Source organism: Somniosus microcephalus, chromosome 16, assembly GCF_052327205.1.
Source record: "Somniosus microcephalus isolate GS21.2 chromosome 16, FLI_Smic_1.0, whole genome shotgun sequence".
Taxonomy (NCBI): domain Eukaryota; kingdom Metazoa; phylum Chordata; class Chondrichthyes; order Squaliformes; family Somniosidae; genus Somniosus; species Somniosus microcephalus.
The window spans coordinates 109138449-109159600 of NC_141002.1; the positions used below are offsets into that span (position 1 = coordinate 109138449).

Sequence of the window (21152 nt, forward strand, 5' to 3'; positions counted from 1 at the left end):
ACACAAAAATCATACCAAAAATGGTGGGGAACCAAGGGTCTAATGAGGGTGAGGAACTTAATGTAATTAATATAAGTAGAGAAAAAGTACTAGAGAAACTAATGGGACTAAAAGCCAACAACTCCCCTGGACCTGACGGGCCACATAATGGGTTCTAAAAGAGGTGGCTGAAGAGATAGTGGCTGCATTGGTTTTGATCTTCCAAAATTCCCTAGATTCTGGAATGGTCCCAGCGGATTGGAAGGTCGCAAATGAAACACCGCTATTCAAGAAAGGAGGGAGAGAAAAAACAGGGAACTACAGGCCAGTTAGCCTGACATCAGTCATCGGGGAAAATGCTGGAATCCATTGTTAAGGAAGTGATATTAAGTCACTTAAAAAATCATAACATGATTAGGCAGAGTCAACATGGTTTTATGAAAGGGAAATCGTGTTTGACAAATTTATTAGAATTTTTTGAGGATGTAACTAGCAGAGTAGATAAAGGGGAACCAGTGGAAGTAGTATATTTGGATTTCCAAAAGGCATTCGATAAGGTGCCACATAAAAGAATATTACACAAGATTAGGACTCATGGGGTTGGGAGTAATATAGTAGCATGGATAGAGGATTGGTTAACGGACAGAAAACAGAGAGTAGGGATAAAAGGATCTTTTTCAGGTTGGCAGGCTGTAACTAGTGGGGTGCGGCAAGGATCATTGTTGGGGCCTCAGATATTTACAATCTATATTAATGACCTAGATGAAGGGACCGAGTGCAATGTATCCAAGTTTGCTGACGATACAAAGCTAGGTGGGACAGTAAGCCGTGAGGAGCACACAAAGGCCATGAATTTGTCAGCTTTGATGGGATGGGTGCAGGACAGCTGGTTTCCGGATTCCAGTCGCACCCCCAGCTGCCTTCACTCCACAGACGTGATTTTCCCTTGATTGACCTTGTTAAGCCCGCCCTGCGGGCTTGCCGACCAATTAACAAGAAGCAGGTCTGATGACATCATTTGATGACGCGTCATCTGCTGGTTTCCTTAAAGGGACCACGCACAATTTTATTTTGACGGTTGATCATGGGTGACCCTAATCTACATATTGATTGGGCTAACCAAATCAGTTGTGCGAGGCCCCTTGGGGCAGAGCGATCATAATATGATAGAATTCTTCATTAAGATGGAGAGTGAAGTAGTTGACTCAGAGACTAGCGTCCTGAATTTAAATAAAGAAAACTACGATGGTATGAGGCACGAGTTGGGTAGGATTGATTGGGGAATGTTACTCAAAGGGTTGACGGTGGATAGGCGATGGCAAACATTTAAAGATTGCATGGATGAACTACAGAATTTGTTCATCCCTGTTTGGCATAAACATAAAACAGAAAAGGTGACTCAACCGTGGCTAACAAGGGAAATTAGGGATAGCATAAGATCCAAGGAAAGGACATATAAATTGGCCAGAAAAAGCAGTAAACCTCAGGATTGGGAGCAGTTTAGGATTCAGCAAAGGAGGACAAAGGGATTAATTAAGAGGGGGAAAATAGAGTATGAGAGTAAGCTTTCAGAGAACATAAAAACTGACTGTAAAAGCTTCTATAGATATGTGAAGAGAAAAAGATTGGTGAAGTCAAGCGTAGGTCCCTTGCAGTCAGAATCAGGGGAATTTATAATGGGGAACAAAGAAATGGCAGACCAATTAAATATATACTTTGGTTCTGTCTTCACAAAGGAGGGCACAACTAACCTCCCAGAGATGTTGGGGAACATAGGGTCTAATGAGAGGGAGGAACTGAATGAAATCAGTATTTGTAGGGAAATGGTGTTAGGGAAATTGATGGGATTGAAGGCCGATAAATCCCCAAGGCCTGATAATCTACATCCTAGGGTACTTAAGGAAGTGGCCCTAGAAATAGTAGATGCATTGCTGGTCATCTTCCAAAATTCTATAGTTTCTCGAACAGTTCCCATGGATTGGAGGGCAGCTAATGTTACCCCACTATTCAAAAAAGGTGGTAGAGAGAAAATGGGGAATTATAGACCGGTAAGCCTGACATCGGTAGTGGGGAAAATGCTAGAGTCCATTATAAAGATGTAATAGCAGAGCACTTGGAAAACAGTGACAGGATCGGACAAAGTCAACATGGATTTACAAAAGGTAAATTGTGCTTGACTAATCTACTGGAATTTTTTGAGGATGTAACTGGTAGAATAGATAAGGGAGAACCAGTGGATGTGGTGTATTTGGACTTTCAGAAGGCTTTCGATAAGGTCCCGCATAAGAGATTAGTGTGTAAAGTTAAGGCACATGGGATTGGGGGCAAGGTATTGACTTGGATAGAGAACTGGTTGGCAGACAGGAAGCAAAGAGTTGGAATAAACGGCTCTTTTTCCGAGTGGCAGGTAGTGACTAGTGGGGTACCACAGGGATTGGTCCTAGGACCCCAGCTATTCACAATATATATAAATGATCTAGACGAGGGAACTAGATGTAATATCTCCAAATTTGCAAACGACACAAAGCTGGGTGGGCGTGTGTGCTGTGAGGAGGGTGCCGAGAAACTCCAGTATGATTTGGACAGGTTGGGTGATTGGGCAGAAGCATGGCAAATGCCGTATAATGTGGATAAATGCGAGGTTATCCACTTTGGTGGCAAAAACAGGAAGACAGATTATTATCTGAATGGGAATAGATTGGGAGAAGGGGAAGTGCAACGAGACCTGGGTGTCCTTGTGCACCAGTCGCTGAAGGTAAGCATGCAGGTGCAGCAGGCGGTTAAGAAGGCAAATGGTATGTTGGCCTTCGTAGCGAGAGGATTTGAGTACAGGAGCAAGGATGTCTTGCTGCAGTTGTACAGGGCCTTGGTGAGACCACATCTTGAGTATTGTGTGCAGTTTTGTTCGCCTTATCTGAGGAAGGATGATTTTGCCATGGAGGGAGTGCAGCGAAGATTCACCAGACTGATACCTGGGATGGCAGGAATGACGTATGAGGAGATATTGGGTCGATTAGGCTTATTTTCGCTAGAGTTTAGAAGAATGAGAGGGGATCTCATTTAAACTTATAAAATTCTAACAGGACTAGACAGACTAGACGCAGGAAGGATGTTCCCGATGGCGGGGGAGAAGAACCAGGGGTCACAGTCTAAGGATAAGGGGTAAGCCATTTAGGACAGAGATGAGGAGGAGTTTCTTCACCCAGAGAGTGGCGAACCTGTGGAATTCTCTACCACAGAAGGCAGTTGAAGCCAATTCATTAAATATATTCAAGAAGGAGTTAAATATATTTCTTAAGGCTAAAGAGATCAAGGGATATGGGGAGAAGGCAGGGACAGGGTACTGAGTTTGGATGATCAGCCATGATCTCATTGAATGGCGGAGCAGGTTTGAGGGGCCGAATGGCCTACTCCTGCTCCTATCTTCTATGTTTCTATGATTTCTCAGTGTTTGTCAGTGTTTTCAGCACCTCAATGCTGTCAATCACTGCACAAAGGTAAACTCTTGCACCCCGGCTCTCCAATGACTCCCTCCATATGCTGGAATAGATGGCAGCTGCAGGTGAGATGACAGAAGCGATCTGTCACTGGTGAGAGAGGTTCTCCCAATGAGGTGGCACTGGACATATAGTTGGATTTAAAAGCTTGTAAGCTAAAGAAATCTGTAAATGTTTTAAAAATGCAGTAGCCAACATTTTCTTTGCTCTGAAACTCACCATGTGCAACATTAGATCCCTCACACCACCTCTACAGCTGTCATCTTTTCACAAACATCAGACCAGACTCACAACACGCCACACTTACCTGGCATGGTGTCTGGATGTTGGGAAACCCGACTCGGAAGCGGGAAAATCCAAAAACAGGCTGAAAACTGCTGACAAGTACCTGTTAATAGGCAGGTAATTGCCTTTAATCCGCTTCCCGCCGCTAGGTGTCGGGTCCATTCGCAAATCGGGGACCGGACACTTGGGAAAGCTGTTTGGAGGCGGGTTGCCGGTGGGTTCAGAACCCGTCAATCAAGTCTAATTTAACCTCTGACCCGCCTCCATACCCGCCCTCTGAGTGTCGGCAAAATCGCGGCCAAAGAGTCTGCAAAGGGATATCGATAGACTGAGTGAGTGGGCAGTGAGGAGGCAGATGGAGTATAATGTAGGGAAATGTGAGGTTATTCACTTTGGTAGGAAGAATAGAAAAACAGAACATTTCTTAAATGGTGAGAAACTTTCAAATGTTGGTGTTCAGAGATTTGGGTGTCCTCGTGCAAGAAACACAGAAAGCTAGCGTGCAGGGACAGCAAGCAATAAGGAAGGCAAATGGCATGTTGGCCTTTATTGCAAGGGGGTTGGAGTATAAGAGTAAGGAAGTCTTGCTCCAATTGTACAGGGCCTTGGTGAGACCACACCGGGAGTACTGGGCACAGTTCTGGTCTCCTCATCTAAGGAAGGATATACTTGCCTTGGAGGCGGTGCAACGAAGGTTCACGAGATTGATTCCTGGGATGAGAGGGCTGTCCTATGATGAGAGATTGTGTAGAATGGGCTGATACTCTCTGGAGTTTAGAAGAATGAGAGGTGATCTCATTGAAACATACAAGATTCTGAGGGGGATTGACAGGGTAGATGCTGAGAGGTTGTTTCCCCTGGCTGGAGAGTCAGACTAGGGGGCACAGTCTCAGGATAAGGGGTCGGCCATTTAAGACTGAGATGTGGAGGAATTTCTTCACTCAGAGGGTGAATCTTTGGAATTCTCTGCCCCAGAGGGCTGTGAATGTTCAGTCGTTTAGTATATTCGAGATCGATAGATTTTTGGACTCTAGGGGAATCAAGGGATAGAAACATAGAAACATAGGAGCAGGAGCAGGCCATTCGGCCCTTCGAGTCTTCTCCACCATTCAATATGATCATGGCTGATCTGTTATCTCAATACCATATTCCCGCTCTCTCCCCATACCCCTTGATGCCTTTTGTGTCTAGAAATCTATCTATCTCCTTCTTAAATATATTCAGTGACTTGGCCTCCACAGCCTTCTGTGGTAGAGAATTCCACAGGTTCACCACCCTCTGAGTGAAGAAATTTCTCCTCATCGCAGTCCTAAATGTCCTACCCCGTATCCTGAGACTGTGACCCCTCGTTCTAGACCCCCCAGCCAGGGGAAACATCCTCCCTGCATCCAGTCTGTTTAGCCGTGTCAGAATTTTATACGTTTCAATGAGATTCCCTTTCATTCTTCTAAACTCTAGTGAATACAGGCCTAGTCGACCCGATCTCTCCTCATACGACAGTCCTGCCATCCCAGGAATCAGTCTGGTGAACCTTCGCTGCACTCCCTCTATGGCAAGTATATCCTTTTTTAGGTAAGGAGACCAGAACTGCACACAGTACTCCAGGTGTGGTCTCACCAAGGCCCTGTATAACTGTAGTAAGACATCCTTGCTCCTGTACTCAAATCCTCTTGCAATGAAGGCCAACATACCATTTGCCTTCCTAACTGCTTGCTGCACCTGCATGTTTGCTTTCAGTGACTGATGTACAAGGACAGCCAGGTCCCTCTGTACATCAACATTTCCCAATCTATCACCATTTAAATAATACTCTACCTTTCTGTTTTTCCTACCGAAGTGGATAACTTCACATTTATCCACGTTATACTGCATCTGCCATGTATTTGCCCACTCACAACTTGTTTAAATCGCCTTGAAGCCTCTTTGCATCCTCCTCACAACTCACAATCCCACCTAGATTCATGTCATTAGCAAACTTGGAAATATTACATTTGGTTCGCTCATCCAAATCATTGACATGAAGATCGGGCGAGAAAGTGGATTTGAAGTCGATGATCAGCCATGATCTTATTGAATGGGGGCGCAGGCTCGAGGGGCCGAATGGCCTACTCCTGCTCCTGTTTCTTATGTTCTTACCTTCCTCACCAACGCCCCCGTGCTCAGACACCCCCCCCCCCAACACACTGCCCCCCGGACACGCTGCCCCCCGACACACCGCCTCCCCGACACACTGCCCCCCCCCCCGGTCTCCGAACCCCCACACCCTCCAATCTCCAACCCCTGCCCCCCGGTCTCCGACCCTCCCGGCCTCTGATGTCCAACCCCTGCTCCCAGCCTCTGATCAACCTCTGCCTCTGGCCTCTGACCGTCCCCCCCCGCCTCCTCTCCTGTCCGTTCCCCAGCTGTGTCTTGGTGCTGACGGTCTATCCGCAGACAGCCTCTCAATCTGGCCGGCTGTGGCCAAGAAATGGAGGGAAAAAATGTTAAGCTGGTCCTGCCGTTAAATTCAGCAGAGCCTGAGGGAAATCGGCTCTTCCGGGTTTCCCAGCCTCCTGCCATTCCCTCCCCGCCTCCAAATAAAAATCAGCCCACAGTGAGGACTTCTCAGGAGCTTTCATTGAGGAGGTAGCAGACATGGTAGATGGGAAAGTGCAGTGGGTGTGGAGTACATGGACTTTAGGCAAGCCTTTGGCAAGCTAACACTTTGGCGATTACTAGAGAAGATTAGGGGATATGGAATTGGGGGAGGAGGGCACTAAACATTGGTCAGAGATTGAGAGTTAAGTGCAGTTTTTCACAATGGTTGGAAGTGGGTAACAGTGTCTCACAGGGTTCAATTCTGGGGCCACTTCTGTTCACAGTGTAGCATGGATTTGATATCGGGCTAGAGGGGGTGGTGTCCAAATTTGCAGATGATACAAAAATAGGAGACGGAGTTAATTCTTTCAAAAAACAAAGAATGTTGCGAAGGGATATTGATGAGGGAATGGGTTATAAAGTGACCGATGGAATCCAATCAGTGAGTGTGATGGGTTATAAAGTGACCAATGGAATCCAATCAGTGAGTGTGATGGGTTATAAAGTGACCGATGGAAGAGGTGCTACATTTTGGTACAAAAATATCAGCAGCAATGATGCTGTGAACGGAAGTGGGCTCGGTACTGGGGGAAGCAGAGCGATTTGGGGGTCAGGTTCACAGGACATTGGAGGCAGCACCTCAGGGCGATAAGACCATAAAAAAGGTAATGGAATCTCGAGAGGTATAGAATATAAAACCCAAGAGTGAATAATGTGCCTACATAAAACCTTAATAAGATATCTGTTAGAGTAATGTGAGCAATATTGGGCTCCACACTATAGGGATATGTTGAGGCTGTAGAAAGGGAACAGCACAGATTCACTGCGATGCTGTCTGGAATGAGGAAAGACAAATACAAAGAAAGATTGGGGAAAAATTGAGTCCTTTTTCATTAGAACAATGAGATTATGAAAGATAGACGCAGACCCTTTCCAATAGTTGAGGGATCAAGAACGAGTGATCTAGGATACAAGATTAAATGTAAAATTTAGAACAGAGGGCATGACTAACTTCTTCAGAGAGTTGTGAGGCTGTGGGATTCACTCCCAGGGTTAATGATTGAGGCCGAAACTATGGCCCCGATTTTAACGCAGGGCAAACTGTGGGCAAGCGGATCGTCGGGTGACCTGCTCTGGAAATGAGACCCAGGCGATTTTTAACTCCGTCAGCCGACTTGCCACCCCCACCACTTTTGCTGCTCCTGGCCCCACAAGGAAAGTGAAATGTTCAGGTGTTCAGACCTGGTCTGGCTCCCCTCCTCTACCTTCTGTCTTCACCTGACCAGAAATCTACAGCGGCTTTCCCGCTCAGGCCACCTGTTCAACTTGCAGTCAGATCCAGACCTGCTTTGGATGGAGTCCTTGCTACTTGCTCTGTACAACCGGTTAGAATTCAGAACGATGGGTTCCTGCTGGCTTTCGACAGGTCAGTAACCCGGGGTTTAAACTGGCCAAACACCCGGGGGTGGGGAGGAGAGGAGAGGAGGCGAGTGTACACCTGGGGTGGGGGGGGGGGGGGGGGGAAAGAGTGTACAATCCAGGGAGGAGATGTACAACCTGGGGGAATGTATAACTAAGGGCGAGTATAACCGGGGGGGGGGGGCGGGGGCCAATCAATTGATGCTACTTTTATAAGTGGGATGTGAGATGTACAGAGTCCCACCAGGAAATAAAACCTCTCCTCAGTGACAATCTGCACCTCTGGTGACTTTGGAAAGGAGTAGATTGTAACTTATAAAAGTGACATCAATGGATCGGCCGCCCCCCACCCCGGTTACACGTTCTGTTCCTTTGGATCTTTATTCTCAGGATTATTTGAACATTAAAATTGCTTTAAAGGATCACCCCCCACCCCATAACCGGAAATGTTCTGCTATGGGTCTTCGAGAAAATCACAGGTTGGAGTTTTCTGATGTTCCAACATGTACGACTGCATCTGTGTAACTGGCAGTGCAGGTAGTCAAACACACCTGGTTACAGGCAGCGCAGGTAGTCAAACACAGCTGGTGTGCAGAGCTCCTTCACACTCGCTCAATGCCGAGCTCCCCATTCTCTACCTCTCTGACAATTACTTTCTGCCACATTGTGTTATGTTTTGCCTTAATTAGTAAACTAATAAGATTTGTTCTACTATAAAATGATGTTTACTCCTAGAAATTACAGCACAGATGGAGCTTCTTAGGCCTATTGCAACTGTGTCCATGCTATGCCTTCAACCACAGCTCTCTAGTCTCTGGTTCCATTCCTGTCGATCCAGTCGTAGCCAGTGAATCACCTGAAATGGCTTCTCTTCCTGCTCCTGCACCGTAACCTCTGGAGACCCCCAGGGATCAATCCTTGGCCCCTCCTAGTTCTCATCTACATGCTGCCCCTTGATGACATCATCCGAAAACACAAGGTCAGGTTTCACATGTACGCTGACAACACCCAGCTCTGCCCCATCACTGCCTGTCTTGACTCCTCCACTGTCTCTGATTTGTCACGCTCCTTGTCCAACATCTAGTTCTGGCTGAGCAGAAATTTCCATCAATCAAATATTGGGAAGACCAACACCATTGTCTTCGGTCCCCACCACAAAATCCGTTCCCGAGCCATCAACTCAATCCCTCTCCCTAGCCACTGTTTCAGGCTGAACCAGACATTTTGCAATCTTGGCGTCCTATTTGAACCTGAGCTGAGATTCGGACCTCATATCCTCTCCATCACCAAAACCGCCTACTTCCAGCTCCATCGAAGCACCTGACTCCACCCATTCCTCAGCTTATCTGCTGCTCATCCACGCCTTTGTTCCCGCTAGGTTCGGGTATTACAACATTTCCCGGCTGTCCTCCCACTTTGCACCCTCCATAAACCTGAGCTCAAACAAAACTCTGCTGCCCCGTGTCCTAACTCGCACCAAGTCCCGTTCACCCATCACCCCCTGTGCTCACTGCCCCGTGTCCTAACTCGCACCCAGTCCCGTTCACCCATCACCCCCTGTGCTCACTGCCCCGTGTCCTAACTCGCACCAAGTCCCGTTCACCCATCACCCCCAGTGCTCACTGCCCCGTGTCCTAACTCGCACCAAGTCCCGTTCACCCATCACCCCCTGTGCTCACTGCCCCGTGTCCTAACTCGCACCAAGTCCCGTTCACCCATCACCCCCAGTGCTCACTGCCCCGTGTCCTAACTCGCACCAAGTCCCGTTCACCCATCACCCCCTGTGCTCACTGCCCCGTGTCCTAACTCGCACCAAGTCCCGTTCACCCATCACCCCCTGTGCTCACTGCCCCATGTCCTAACTCACACCCAGTCCCGTTCACCCATCACCCCCTGTGCTCACTGCCCCGTGTCCTAACTCACACCCAGTCCCGTTCACCCATCACCCCCTGTGCTCACTGCCCCATGTCCTAACTCACACCCAGTCCCGTTCACCCATCACCCCCTGTGCTCACTGCCCCGTGTCCTAACTCACACAAGTCCCGTTCACCCATCACCCCCTGTGCTCACTGCCCCGTGGCCTAACTCACACCCAGTCCCGTTCACCCATCACCCCCTGTGCTCACTGCCCCGTGTCCTAACTCGCACCAAGTCCTGTTCACCCATCATCCTGTGCTCACTGCCCCGTGTCCTAACTCGCACCAAGTCCCGTTCACCCATCATCCTGTGCTCACTGCCCCGTGTCCTAACTCACACCCAGTCCCATTCACCCATCACCCCTGTGCTCACTGCCCCGTGGCCTAACTCACACCCAGTCCCATTCACCCATCACCCCCTGTGCTCACTGCCCCGTGTCCTAACTCACACCCAGTCCCGTTCACCCATCACCCCCTGTGCTCACTGCCCCGTGTCCTAACTCGCACCCAGTCCCGTTCACCCATCACCCACTGTGCTCACTGCCCCTTTTCCTAACTCACACCCAGTCCCGTTCACACATCACCCCCTGTGCTCACTGACCCGTATCTTAACTTGCACCAAGTCCCGTTCACCCATCACCCCTGTGCTCACTGCCCCGTGTCCTAACTCGCACCAAGTCCTGTTCACCCATCACCACCTGTGCTCACTGCCCAGTGTCCTAGCTCGCACCAGGTCCCATTCACTCATCACCCCTGTGCTCACTGCCCCCTGTCCTAGCTCGCACCAGGTCCCGTTCACCCATCACCCCTGTGCTCACTGCCCCGTGTCCTAACTTGCACCAAGTCCTGCTCACCCATCACCCTCTGTGCTCACTGCCCCGTGTCCTAACTCGCACCAAGTCCTGTTCACCCATCACCCCTGTGCTCACTGCCCCGTGTCCTAACTCGCACCAAGTCCCGTTCACCCATCACCCCGTGCTCACTGCCCTGTGCCCTAACTCACAGCCAGTCCCGTTCACCCATCACCCCCTGTGCTCACTGCCCCGTGTCCTAACTCACACCCAGTCCCGTTCACCCATCACCCCCTGTGCTCACTGCCCCGTGTCCTAACTCACACCCAGTCCCGTTCACCCATCACCCCCTGTGCTCACTGCCCCGTGTCCTAACTCACACCCAGTCCCGTTCACCCATCACCCCTGTGCTCACTGCCCCGTGTCCTAACTCGCACCCAGTCCCGTTCACCCATCACCTCTGTGCTCACTGCCCCGTGTCCTAACTCACACCCAGTCCCGTTCACCCATCACCCCCTGTGCTCACTGCCCCGTGTCCTAACTCACACCCAGTCCCGTTCACCCATCACCCCCTGTGCTCACTGCCCCATGTCCTAACTCACACCCAGTCCCGTTCACCCATCACCCCTGTGCTCACTGCCCCATGTCCTAACTCGCACCCAGTCCTGTTCACCCATCACCTCTGTGCTCACTGCCCCGTGTCCTAACTCACACCCAGTCCCGTTCACCCATCACCTCTGTGCTCACTGCCCTGTGTCCTAACTCGCACCAAGTCCCGTTCACCCATCACCCCTGTGCTCACTGCCCTGTGTCCTAACTCGCACCAAGTCCCGTTCACCCATCACCCCTGTGCTCACTGCCCCGTGTCCTAACTCGCACCGAGTCCCATTCACCCATCACCCCCTGTGCTCACTGGCCTACGTTGGCTCCTGGTCTGGCAACACCTTCATTTAAAATTCTCCATTTTGTTTTCAAATCCCTCCATGGCCTCGCCCCTCCCTATCTCTGGAACCTCCTCCAGCTCTACAACCCTCTGAGATCTCTGCACTCCTCCAATTCTGGCCTCTTGCGCATCTCCAATTTCCATTGTTCCACCACTGGTGGCCGTGCCTTCTGCTGCCTTTGCCCTAAGCTCTGGAATTCCCTCCCTAACCCTCTTCACCTCTCTACCTCTCTTTCCTCCTTTGAGATGCTTCTTAAAGACGCTACCCGGGTCACCTGTCCTAATATTATATGACTCTCCTGTGAAATGCCTTGGGATGTTTTACTACGTTAAAGGCGTTGTATAAATACAAGTTGTTGTGGCCAAAGCAATGTCTTGTAAAAATCACCATCATTTATTTGCCTCAGTGTATAAGATCCAGAATCCCATTTGCCTTTTTCGATTACTCAAACTGGTGATACGCCTGCAATTTGAATTAATGTTTACGGAACGTTTGTTATTTTCCTAAACCAGGTGCCCAGTGATTGTTGTGAGCCACTGACTGTCACACAGCCAGTTCAGGCCGTCCGAACTACACAACAGACACAGCCATCGGCACAGACCAGCTGCTCGGGGAGAGGCAAAATGACAAAATTATTGACTCCAGATGAAATGACTTCGAAAGATTACTACTTTGATTCTTATGCTCATTTTGGCATCCACGAGGTAAAGAATCATCTCTTGTTATAATGGTGAATGGTTTCAGTGCCTGGTTACAATGATCATTGTGTAAAAGTTCACAAAGGTCATCCACGATTCCATTTCTAGTACATATTTTATGCCATTTGCTTCATAACGTGGTGACAGCAATTATTTTTAATTTGGTGGAAAGTCAAATCTAATTTTCCACTCAGACATGTAATTGTTAACCATTATTAAACACAATTTAAAATCAGTGTTTAATCTCTGGTAAAGAATCCCCTCATTGATCAGCCCTGTGTCGCTAACCAGCCCTGCGCTGCTAGCTAACTAACCCAGTGTCACTAACCAGCCTGACATTAGCTAACTAACCCAGTGTCACTAACCCAGCATCACTAACCAGCCCGACATCACTAACCAGCCCTGCGCTGCTAGCTAACTAACCCAACGTCACTAACCCAGCATTGCTAACCAGCCCAGCATCACTAACCAGCCCTGCACCACTAGCTAACTAACCCAGTGTCACTACCCCAGCATCATTAACCAGCCCGACATCACTAACCAGCCCTGCGCCACTAGCTAACTATCCCAGTGTCGCTAACCCAGCATTGCTAACTAGCCCTGCATTGGCCCAGCATTGCTAACACGTTGGGTAGGTGTGATGCAGCAGGGCTTTAGTCAGAGTTAATCTAAATGCAAATTGCAATTTAAAGCAGTAGATATTTTCCTTAGAGATCTTTCTGACTTTAAAACAAATTTTCAGGGATATAAAATCTACTTTACAGTTGATAATATATAGTTATTTATACTGTGAACACATTTTGGAAAAAGACAAGCTTTGATCAGTTTAAGTTGATGTGTGGTGTTCATTCCCATTGCAATCAAAAATGAAAGCTTGATTCACCTAACACTTTAAAAAAAAGCTGTTAGTTCTGTTTTTGTGGAAAGTTAGCCCTTTGTCTGTTTGCAATGTTGTTGCTTCTTGAATGAATTTTTTTTTAAATCTGATGCCTTGTTGGATCCCGTTGAGCTCAGTGTGGAACAGCCAGTTATCTGTGAACGCAGGGAGCCGTGTCCTGCCAATAGAATCATAGAAAGGTTACAGCACAGGAGAAATCTATTACAAAAATCCCAGCATTGTTTGTAGCCTCAATAAAATGAACTGTTGTGAATTTTACTAACTTGGACAAGCCACTTGTGCAGGAAATCTCATCCACTGAGTGTAACTGGCACACTCGGCATCTCACTTTCCCTCACTGATGCTGCACAGTATCAATGGTCTTTATTAAATCCATTGGAAGAAGTTCTTTAAATGGATGTTATCAAGGTTGTCAGATGTTGCTCGTTAAGTAATATTGGGTATCAGACAGTTTTTGCTGGCTTGATTTGTACGTAGATCAGCTGGTTGGTTGGTTTTCTTCCTTCTCTTCTCTTTTATACCTTTAAGTTGGTAAGTCCTATTGAATAGTGGTGTGATATTATCATCTATATCCGGGCAGGGTCTTCATAACTAATAATAAGAAATTTAATTAATTATATAGAATGGAGCAGGTGATGTGTTACTGTTGCGAGATGTGGGAGCCGGTGGACCCCATTGAGGCTCACGGTGATTACATCTGCGACAAGTGTTTGCTGATAGAGGAACTCAAGTTCCATGTTATGGAGCTTGAGACCGAGCTTCAGACACTGCGACACATCAGGGAGGGGGAGAAGTTCCTGGACTCTATGTTTCAGGAGATGGTCACACCTATGAAGTTAATTACTGCAGATGTAGTCCGTGGTCAGGGACAGGACGGGGTGACTATGAGTGAGGAAGGTACAGGGATCCAGGATGTAGTGTTGAAGGAGACGCAGCCCTTGCTCTTGTCCAGCAGGATCGAGGTTCTTACTCCCTGTGAGGGCGGGAGCGGGGACTGCAGGGAGGATGAGCAACCTGGCCACAGCACCATGGTACAGGGGGCCATTCAAGTGGAGGGAGTAAAAAGAAATGTTGTAGTGGTAGGGGATAGTATCATTAGGGGGATAGATAGGGTTCTCTGCAGTCAAGAGCGGGAGTCCCGAAGGCTGTGTTGCCTGCCCGGTGCCAGGGTTAAGGACATCTCTTCTGGGCTGGAAAGAAACTTGGAGGGGGAGGATCCAGTTGTCGTGGTCCATGTTGGTACAAACGACGTAGATAGGACAAGGAAGACGGTTCTGTTAAAGGAGTATGAGCAGCTAGGGGTCAAATTAAAAAACAGAACCTCAAGGGTAATAATCTCTGGGTTATTACCTGAGCCACGAGCGAATTTGGCTAGGATAAATAAAATTAAAGAGTTAAATGCGTGGCTCAAAGACTGGTGTGGGAGAAATGGGTTTTGCTTCTTGGGGCACTGGCACCAGTAATGGGACAGGAGGGAGCTGTTCCGTTGGGACGGACTCCACTTGGCCAGTGCTGGGACTAGAGTCCTGGCGAATCATATAACTAGGACTGTAGAGAGGGCTTTAAACTAATTAGTGCGGGGGAGGTTTCTAGAGAGCAAATAATAGAAATGACAACAGAGAAGGTCATAGACTTAGGTAGCAGTGGGGGAATTAAAAAACAATGTGTCAGGAAGGGACAGAAGGTATGGAGTAAAAAGTAAAGTACTAAAAAGGGAAAAAACAGGAACTAAGTGTTACAAAACATATTTGAAAGTTCTTTATCTGAATGCACGTAGCATTCGTAACAAAATGAATGAGTTAACAGCACAAATAACGACATATGGGTATGATCTTGTGGCCATTACAGAAACATGGCTGTAGGGTGACCATGACTGGGAATTAAACATACCAGGTTATTTAACAATCAGGAAGGACAGGCAGGAAGGGAGAGGAGGTGGGGTGGCTATGTTAATAAAGGAAGGAATCACTATAATACAGAGAAATGATATTGGGTCAAAGGAGCAGGATAGTGAAACAGTTTGGGTGGAGATAAGGAATAATAAGGGGAAAAAAACACTAGTGGGTGTAGTCTCTAGGCCTCCGAACAGTTGCAACTCTGTTGGACGGAGTATTAATCAGGAAATAGTTGAGGCTTATAATAAGGGAACAGCTATAATTATGGGGGATTTTAATTATCATATTAACTGGACAAATCAAATTGGGCAGAGCAGCCTTGAGGATGAGTTCATTGAGTGTATTAGGGATGGGTTTCTTGAGCAGTATGTAACTGAACTGACCAGGGGGCAAGCAACCTTTGATTTGGTCCTGTGTAATGAGACAGGATTAATTAAAAATGTCCTAGTAAAGGATCCCCTTGGAATGAGTGACCATAAATAACATGGTTGAGTTCCATATTCAATTAGAGGGTGAGAAGGTTGGATCTCAAACAAGCGTGCTGAGCTTGAATAAAGGAGACTATGAAGGTATGAGAGCGGAATTAATTAGAGTGGACTGGGAAAATAGATTAAAGGGTAAGACGGTACATAATCAGTGGTGTACATTTAAGGAGTTATTTTACAACTTCCAAAAAATATATATTCCACTGAGGAAAAAAGGGTGTAAAAGAAAAGATAGCCATCCGTGGCTAAGTAAAGTAATTAAGGATAGTATCCGACTAAAAACAAGGGCATATAAGGTAGCTAAATCTAGTGGGAGGATGGAAGATTGGGAAGTCTTTAAAAGACAGCAAAAAATAACTAAAAGATTGATTAAGAAAGGGAAGATAGATTATGAAAGTAAATTAGCAAAAAATATAAAAACAGACAGCAAAATTTTCTATAGTTATATAAAAAGAAAAAGGGTGGCTAAAGTAAATGTTGGTCCCTTAGAGGATGAGACCGGGAAATTAATGGTGGGAAACATGGAGATGGCAAAAACACTGAACAATTATTTTGTATCAGTCTTTACAGTAGAGGACACTAAGAATATCCCAACACTGGACAAACAGGGGGCTCTGGGGGGGGGGAGGAACTAAATACGATTAAAATCACTAAGGAAGTGGTACTTGGTAAAATAATGGGACTTAAGGCGGATAAATCCCCTGGACCTGATGGCTTGCATCCTAGGGTCTTGAGGGAAGTGGCGGTAGGGATTGTGGCTGCATTGGTAATAATTTTCCAAAACTCACTGGACTCAGCAAAGGTCCCGGCAGATTGGAAAACTGCTAATGTAACACCCTTATTTAAAAAGGGTAGTAGGCAGAAGGCTGGAAACTATAGACCTGTTAGCCTAACATCTGTGGTTGGTAAAATTTTAGAGTCCATTATTAAGGAGACAGTAACGGGACATTTGGATAAACTTAATTTAATAGGACAAACTCAGCATGGTTTCATGAAGGGGAAGTCATGTTTGACAAATTTGCTTGAGTTTTTTGAGGAAGTAACATAAAGGGGAACCAGTGGACGTAGTGTATTTAGACTTCCAAAAGGCATTTGACAAGGTGCCACACAAAAGATTATTGCTCAAGATAAAAAATCACGGGATTGGGGGTAATATTCTGGCATGGGTGGAGGATTGGCTCTCTAACAGAAAGCAGAGAGTTGGGATAAATGGTTCGTTCTCAGATTGGCAACCAGTAACTAGTGGTGTTCCGCAGGGGTCAGTGCTGGGTCCCCAACTCTTTATAATCTATATTAACGATTTGGAGGATGGGACCGAGTGTAACATATCAAAGTTTGCAGATGATACAAAGATGGGATGGAAAGTAGTGAGTGAGGAGGACATAAAAAACCTGCAAAGGGACATAGACAAGCTAAGTAAGTGGGCAGAGATTTGGCAGATGGAATACAATACTGGAAAGTGTGAGGTTATGCACTTTGGCAGGAAAAATCATAGAGCAAGTTATTATCTTAATGGCAAGAAACTGGAAAGTACTGTAGTACAAAGGCATCTGGGGGTCCTGGTGCACGAAACTCAAAAAGTTAGTATGCAGGTGCAGCAAGTGATCAAGAAGGCCAATGGAATGTTGGCTTTTATTGCTAGGGGGATGGAATATAAAAACAGGGAGGTGTTGCTGCAGTTGTACAAGGTATTGGTGAGACCGCACCTGGAATACTGCATACAGTTTTGGTGTCCATACTTAAGAAAAGACATACTTGCTCTCGAGTCAGTACAAAGAAGGTTCACTCGGTTAATCCCAGAGATGAGGGGGTGGTCATATGAGGAGGGGTTGAGTAGATTGGGACTCTACTCATTGGAGTTCAGAAGAATGAGAGGCGATCTTATTGAAACATATAAGATTGTGAAGGGGCTTGATCGGGTGGATGCGGTGAGGATGTTCCCAATGAAGGGTGAAACTAGAACTAGGGGGCATAATCTTAAAATAAGGGGCTGCTCTTTCAAAACTGAGATGAGGAGAAACTTCTTCACTCAGAGGGTGGTAGGTCTGTGGAATTTGCTGCCCCAGAAAGCTGTGGAAGCTACATCATTAAATAAATTTAAAACAGAAATAGATAGTTTCCTAGAAGTAAAAGGAATTAAGGGTTACAGGGAGCGGGCAGGAAATTGGACATGAGTCTAGGTTCGGAATGGTCATGGCCCTGTGGGTAGTGGAGCGGGCCCAGGGCCCGTGTAGCCTGGTTCTGCTCCTACTGTGTTCTAATTCTGTGTTAGATTTCAGGAGATGGTTTTATTCCTGTTCCTGGCTGGGGTGGAGATCGCCTTTACAGAAGGTAAGTACTGTAGAAAATATAGGGACAGAGTGATCTCCTGGAAGAATTTCGATCGCCTAGATGGGTCGGAGAGGAATTTCCCAGATTTCTTTCTCCCAAATTGGCCATTGGGTCTTTATCTGGTTTTTCGCCTCTCCCGGGAGATCACATGGGTTCAGGTGGATGCAGAGTGATAGAAGATTTGAGGTTAGGATCAGATCAGCCATGATCTTATTGAATGGTGGAGCAGGCTCGAGGGGCCGATTGGCCTACTCCTGCTCTGATTTCCTATGTTCTTATGTGCAGGACAAGATATATTGTAATTTTTAAGAGGGACTGTCGAGCTTGTTGTACAAACTGGTGATGTGATACATTTTGGTCTTATCATTTGAGAAATGATACACAACTCCTCTAGCATTTCTCGCTCCCAAATAAAAAAACATTTGTCAAACACAGTTACAAGAAGATCAAAGCAAAATACTGCGGAAGCTGGAAATCTGAAATAGGAACAGAAAATGCTGGAAATACTCGGCAGAGAGATAATCACAGCAATCAAAGGTGTGGATGGTGTCCAAACAGGTCAGTTAGGACAACAAACAGGTCCTGACTGACCTGTTTGGACACCATCCACACCTTTGATTGCTGTGATTATCTCTCTGCCGAGGTGGGATAAAGGGCAGTTAGAAAGATTACCTGTACTCATCTGGCAGTGTTCTCTGACTATATATGCTGTGCCTATATGCATCTCTCCACTTCACCTGACGAAGGAGCAGCGCTCCGAAAGCTTGTGATTTCAAATAAAGCTGTTGGACTATAACCTGGTGTTGTGTGACTTCTCACATTTGTCCACCCCAGTCCAACACCGGCATCTCCACATCATGGAAATACTCAGCAGATCAGGCAGCATCTGTGGAGAGAGAAACAGAGTTAACGTTTCAGGTCGATGGACTGCAAGATCTTAAGAGATAAATGGCTTTTAAGCAAATACAGAGCCAGGGCAAAGGGGGCAGGAAAAGAACATAAGGGAGAGGTTTGTGATAGGGTGGAGGGCAGGAGTGATTAACTGACAAAAGGGGTGGTGGTGCAAGGCAAAAGCAGGTGATAGTTCGATGAAAGCTGTGCCTCTTTAGAAACTGTACAGTCATTTTTAAACACAATTTAAACTGGGAACAAATGATCAGCTGTGATTGATCATCTAACAATCTATTCACAGCATTTGGACGATGTCACAACAGTAACAGCAAAGCTAGGCTGTTCATACCATCACCTGAACCCCAAGATTACATTGTACTTTGCAAATTGCTCTCCAGGAAGTTCAGTGCCATCATTAAGGGATCTGCTTGTGACTAATCTGAACTATTATCTAAATGTTTAGCGTTATGTATGATCTAAATGTTATGCTTCAGAGAGCTCATTATGCATGATCGCAGTGCAAGTGTTCGGTTGATAATGGGTAATGTAGTTCCAAATGCCATTCTAAATAATCTGTGCATGCACACTGCTCCGAGCTCAGGTCATCACTAACCAACGGAACAGAACATTGAACAGTGCACACGGAGTTCTGAGCTAAAAGCTCAACATTTGTCAGCAATAACTGCAGGGAATGGCATTGAACTGATGGTGATGGAGAAGGAGAGTAGTCATAAAATTGTTACAGCTCATCAGAGATTATAACCTTAATTTTAACTCTTTCACCTCCCCCACCCCCCGGCGGAAACCAGGCACAGGAGGGAAATTGAAATGGAACTGGGGGGCTTACTCTCTCTGACCCCACACCCATCTGGCTGACTGCAATACACCCACCCCTGGTGAGGTCTTCATTCAGTATGCAGATCGGGCTCCAATTATGCCACTTACCTCTCTTCCTTTACCCCTTGCTCCTTGCCCCTTGCTTGTTTGCCTGTTACCTCCTGACCCCTTGGTTATTGCCTCCCTACAACTTTACCCATTACCCCTCTTCTCATGCCAGGCAATAGCCTGATGCAGACTGAAAAGCCAGTAGCCCTTACTAGGCGCATAGGAACAAGAGGAGGCCATTCAGCCCCTCAAGCCTGTTCCGCCATTCAATTAGATCATGGCTGATCTGTATCTCAGCTCCATTTACCCATCTTTGATCTGTATCCCTTAATACCCTTGCCTAACAAAAATCAATCTCAGTTTTGAAATTTTCAATTAACCCCTAGCCTCAACAGTTATTTGGGGGAGAGAACTAAATATTGGACAGATCAAAGCCATTGTTTTCAGTCCCCACCACAAACTCCATTCTCCAGCCACCAACTCCATCCCTCTCCCTGGTCACTGGCTGAGGCTGAACCAGACCATTCGTAACTTTGGTGTCGTATTTGTTACGTCCGTGTATAAGAAGACACAGGCTGCGGAGAACCGTACAATAGGTGTTTACTCAACGTGGCTCAGACTGCAACTGATCTGTACAGATTACTACTCAGCGTTATATACAGGTGTGGTCACTGCCAGTACTACAGTATACATGAGCTGTAAAAAGTAGCTCCCCCCTTAAAGGTACATACATTACAATTCCTCCCCTTTTAGATTAACAGTACCATAACACTCATTTAACAATTAAATATCAAACTAATTACAATTAACACTTTTAACATGCAACATTAGCTGAAAATAGTCTATTTATAAATTCAGTCTTTGGGGAGGCTTCCTGATCCTTTCTGGATAGTGCCTTTCCCGAGTGTCTTCCTCTTGGTGCGGTGGCGATTCTGGACCCCTGTCGTCGGTTGGTTCATCAGCTTCCGATGCTACTGTTTCTGGGGTAGATGCTACCTGTACATCGGGTTCATCACCAGGTACGTATGGGTGAGGCATGGGGTTGACTTGTTCCTGTGACTCGAGGAACATTGTCAGCATGGCGTCTCACAATGCTCTCCCCAACGTCCATTGTGTATATTAGTGGGCCCTGCCGTGTGCATATTGTTCCTGGTTGCCATTTTTTTGTTCGGTAGTCGCGGGCCAAGACTGGTTGCCCTACATTGAAGCTCCTTGTTGGCTTCTCATGGATGTGCTGGAATTGCTTACTCTCAACATCTCTTAGTACTTTTGGTCTGAGCAAATCCAGGCGAGATCTTAACCTTCGGTTAAAGAACATCATGGCTGGGGCCTGGTTGGTGACTGCATGTGTCGCATTCCAGTAGTCGAACAGGAAATTGTCCACCTTGTGCTGCAGCGGAATGTTGTCATTGTACATAGCCTTTATTGCCTTCTTAAAGGTTTGTACGAACCTCTCAGCCAATCCATTTGTGGCTGGCTGATACGGGGCGGATGTGTAATGCCTTACCCCATTCTTTTTCAAGAACCTCCGGAACTCTTCGGACACAAACTGTAGTCCGTTGTCGGAGCAAATCTGTTCTGGCAAGCCATTCCTGGCAAAAATGGTCCGTAGGACTGCAATAGTTTTCTCCGTGGTGGTGGAGGACATTTTGATGACCTCA

General features: G+C 46.7%; 1 protein-coding gene across 3 annotated transcripts in view; it reads left to right on the forward strand.

The window, feature by feature from the left end:
• The first annotated feature begins 6909 nt into the window (after positions 1-6909).
• prmt8b (protein arginine methyltransferase 8b) overlaps positions 6910-21152 on the forward strand; it is a 51458-nt gene continuing 37215 nt past the window's right edge. Inside the window, exons 1-2 of one of the 3 annotated variants that reach the window (XM_086009721.1) lie at positions 6910-7003; positions 11921-12112. In XM_086009721.1, coding sequence (XP_085865847.1) covers positions 12032-12112 — 81 coding nt within the window. In that variant the 5' untranslated portion in view covers positions 6910-7003; positions 11921-12031. Of the gene's footprint in view, positions 7004-7433; positions 7765-11920; positions 12113-21152 lie in introns of those variants that run through there. The other 2 variants (XM_086009720.1, XM_086009719.1) reach the window with 2 other exon arrangements.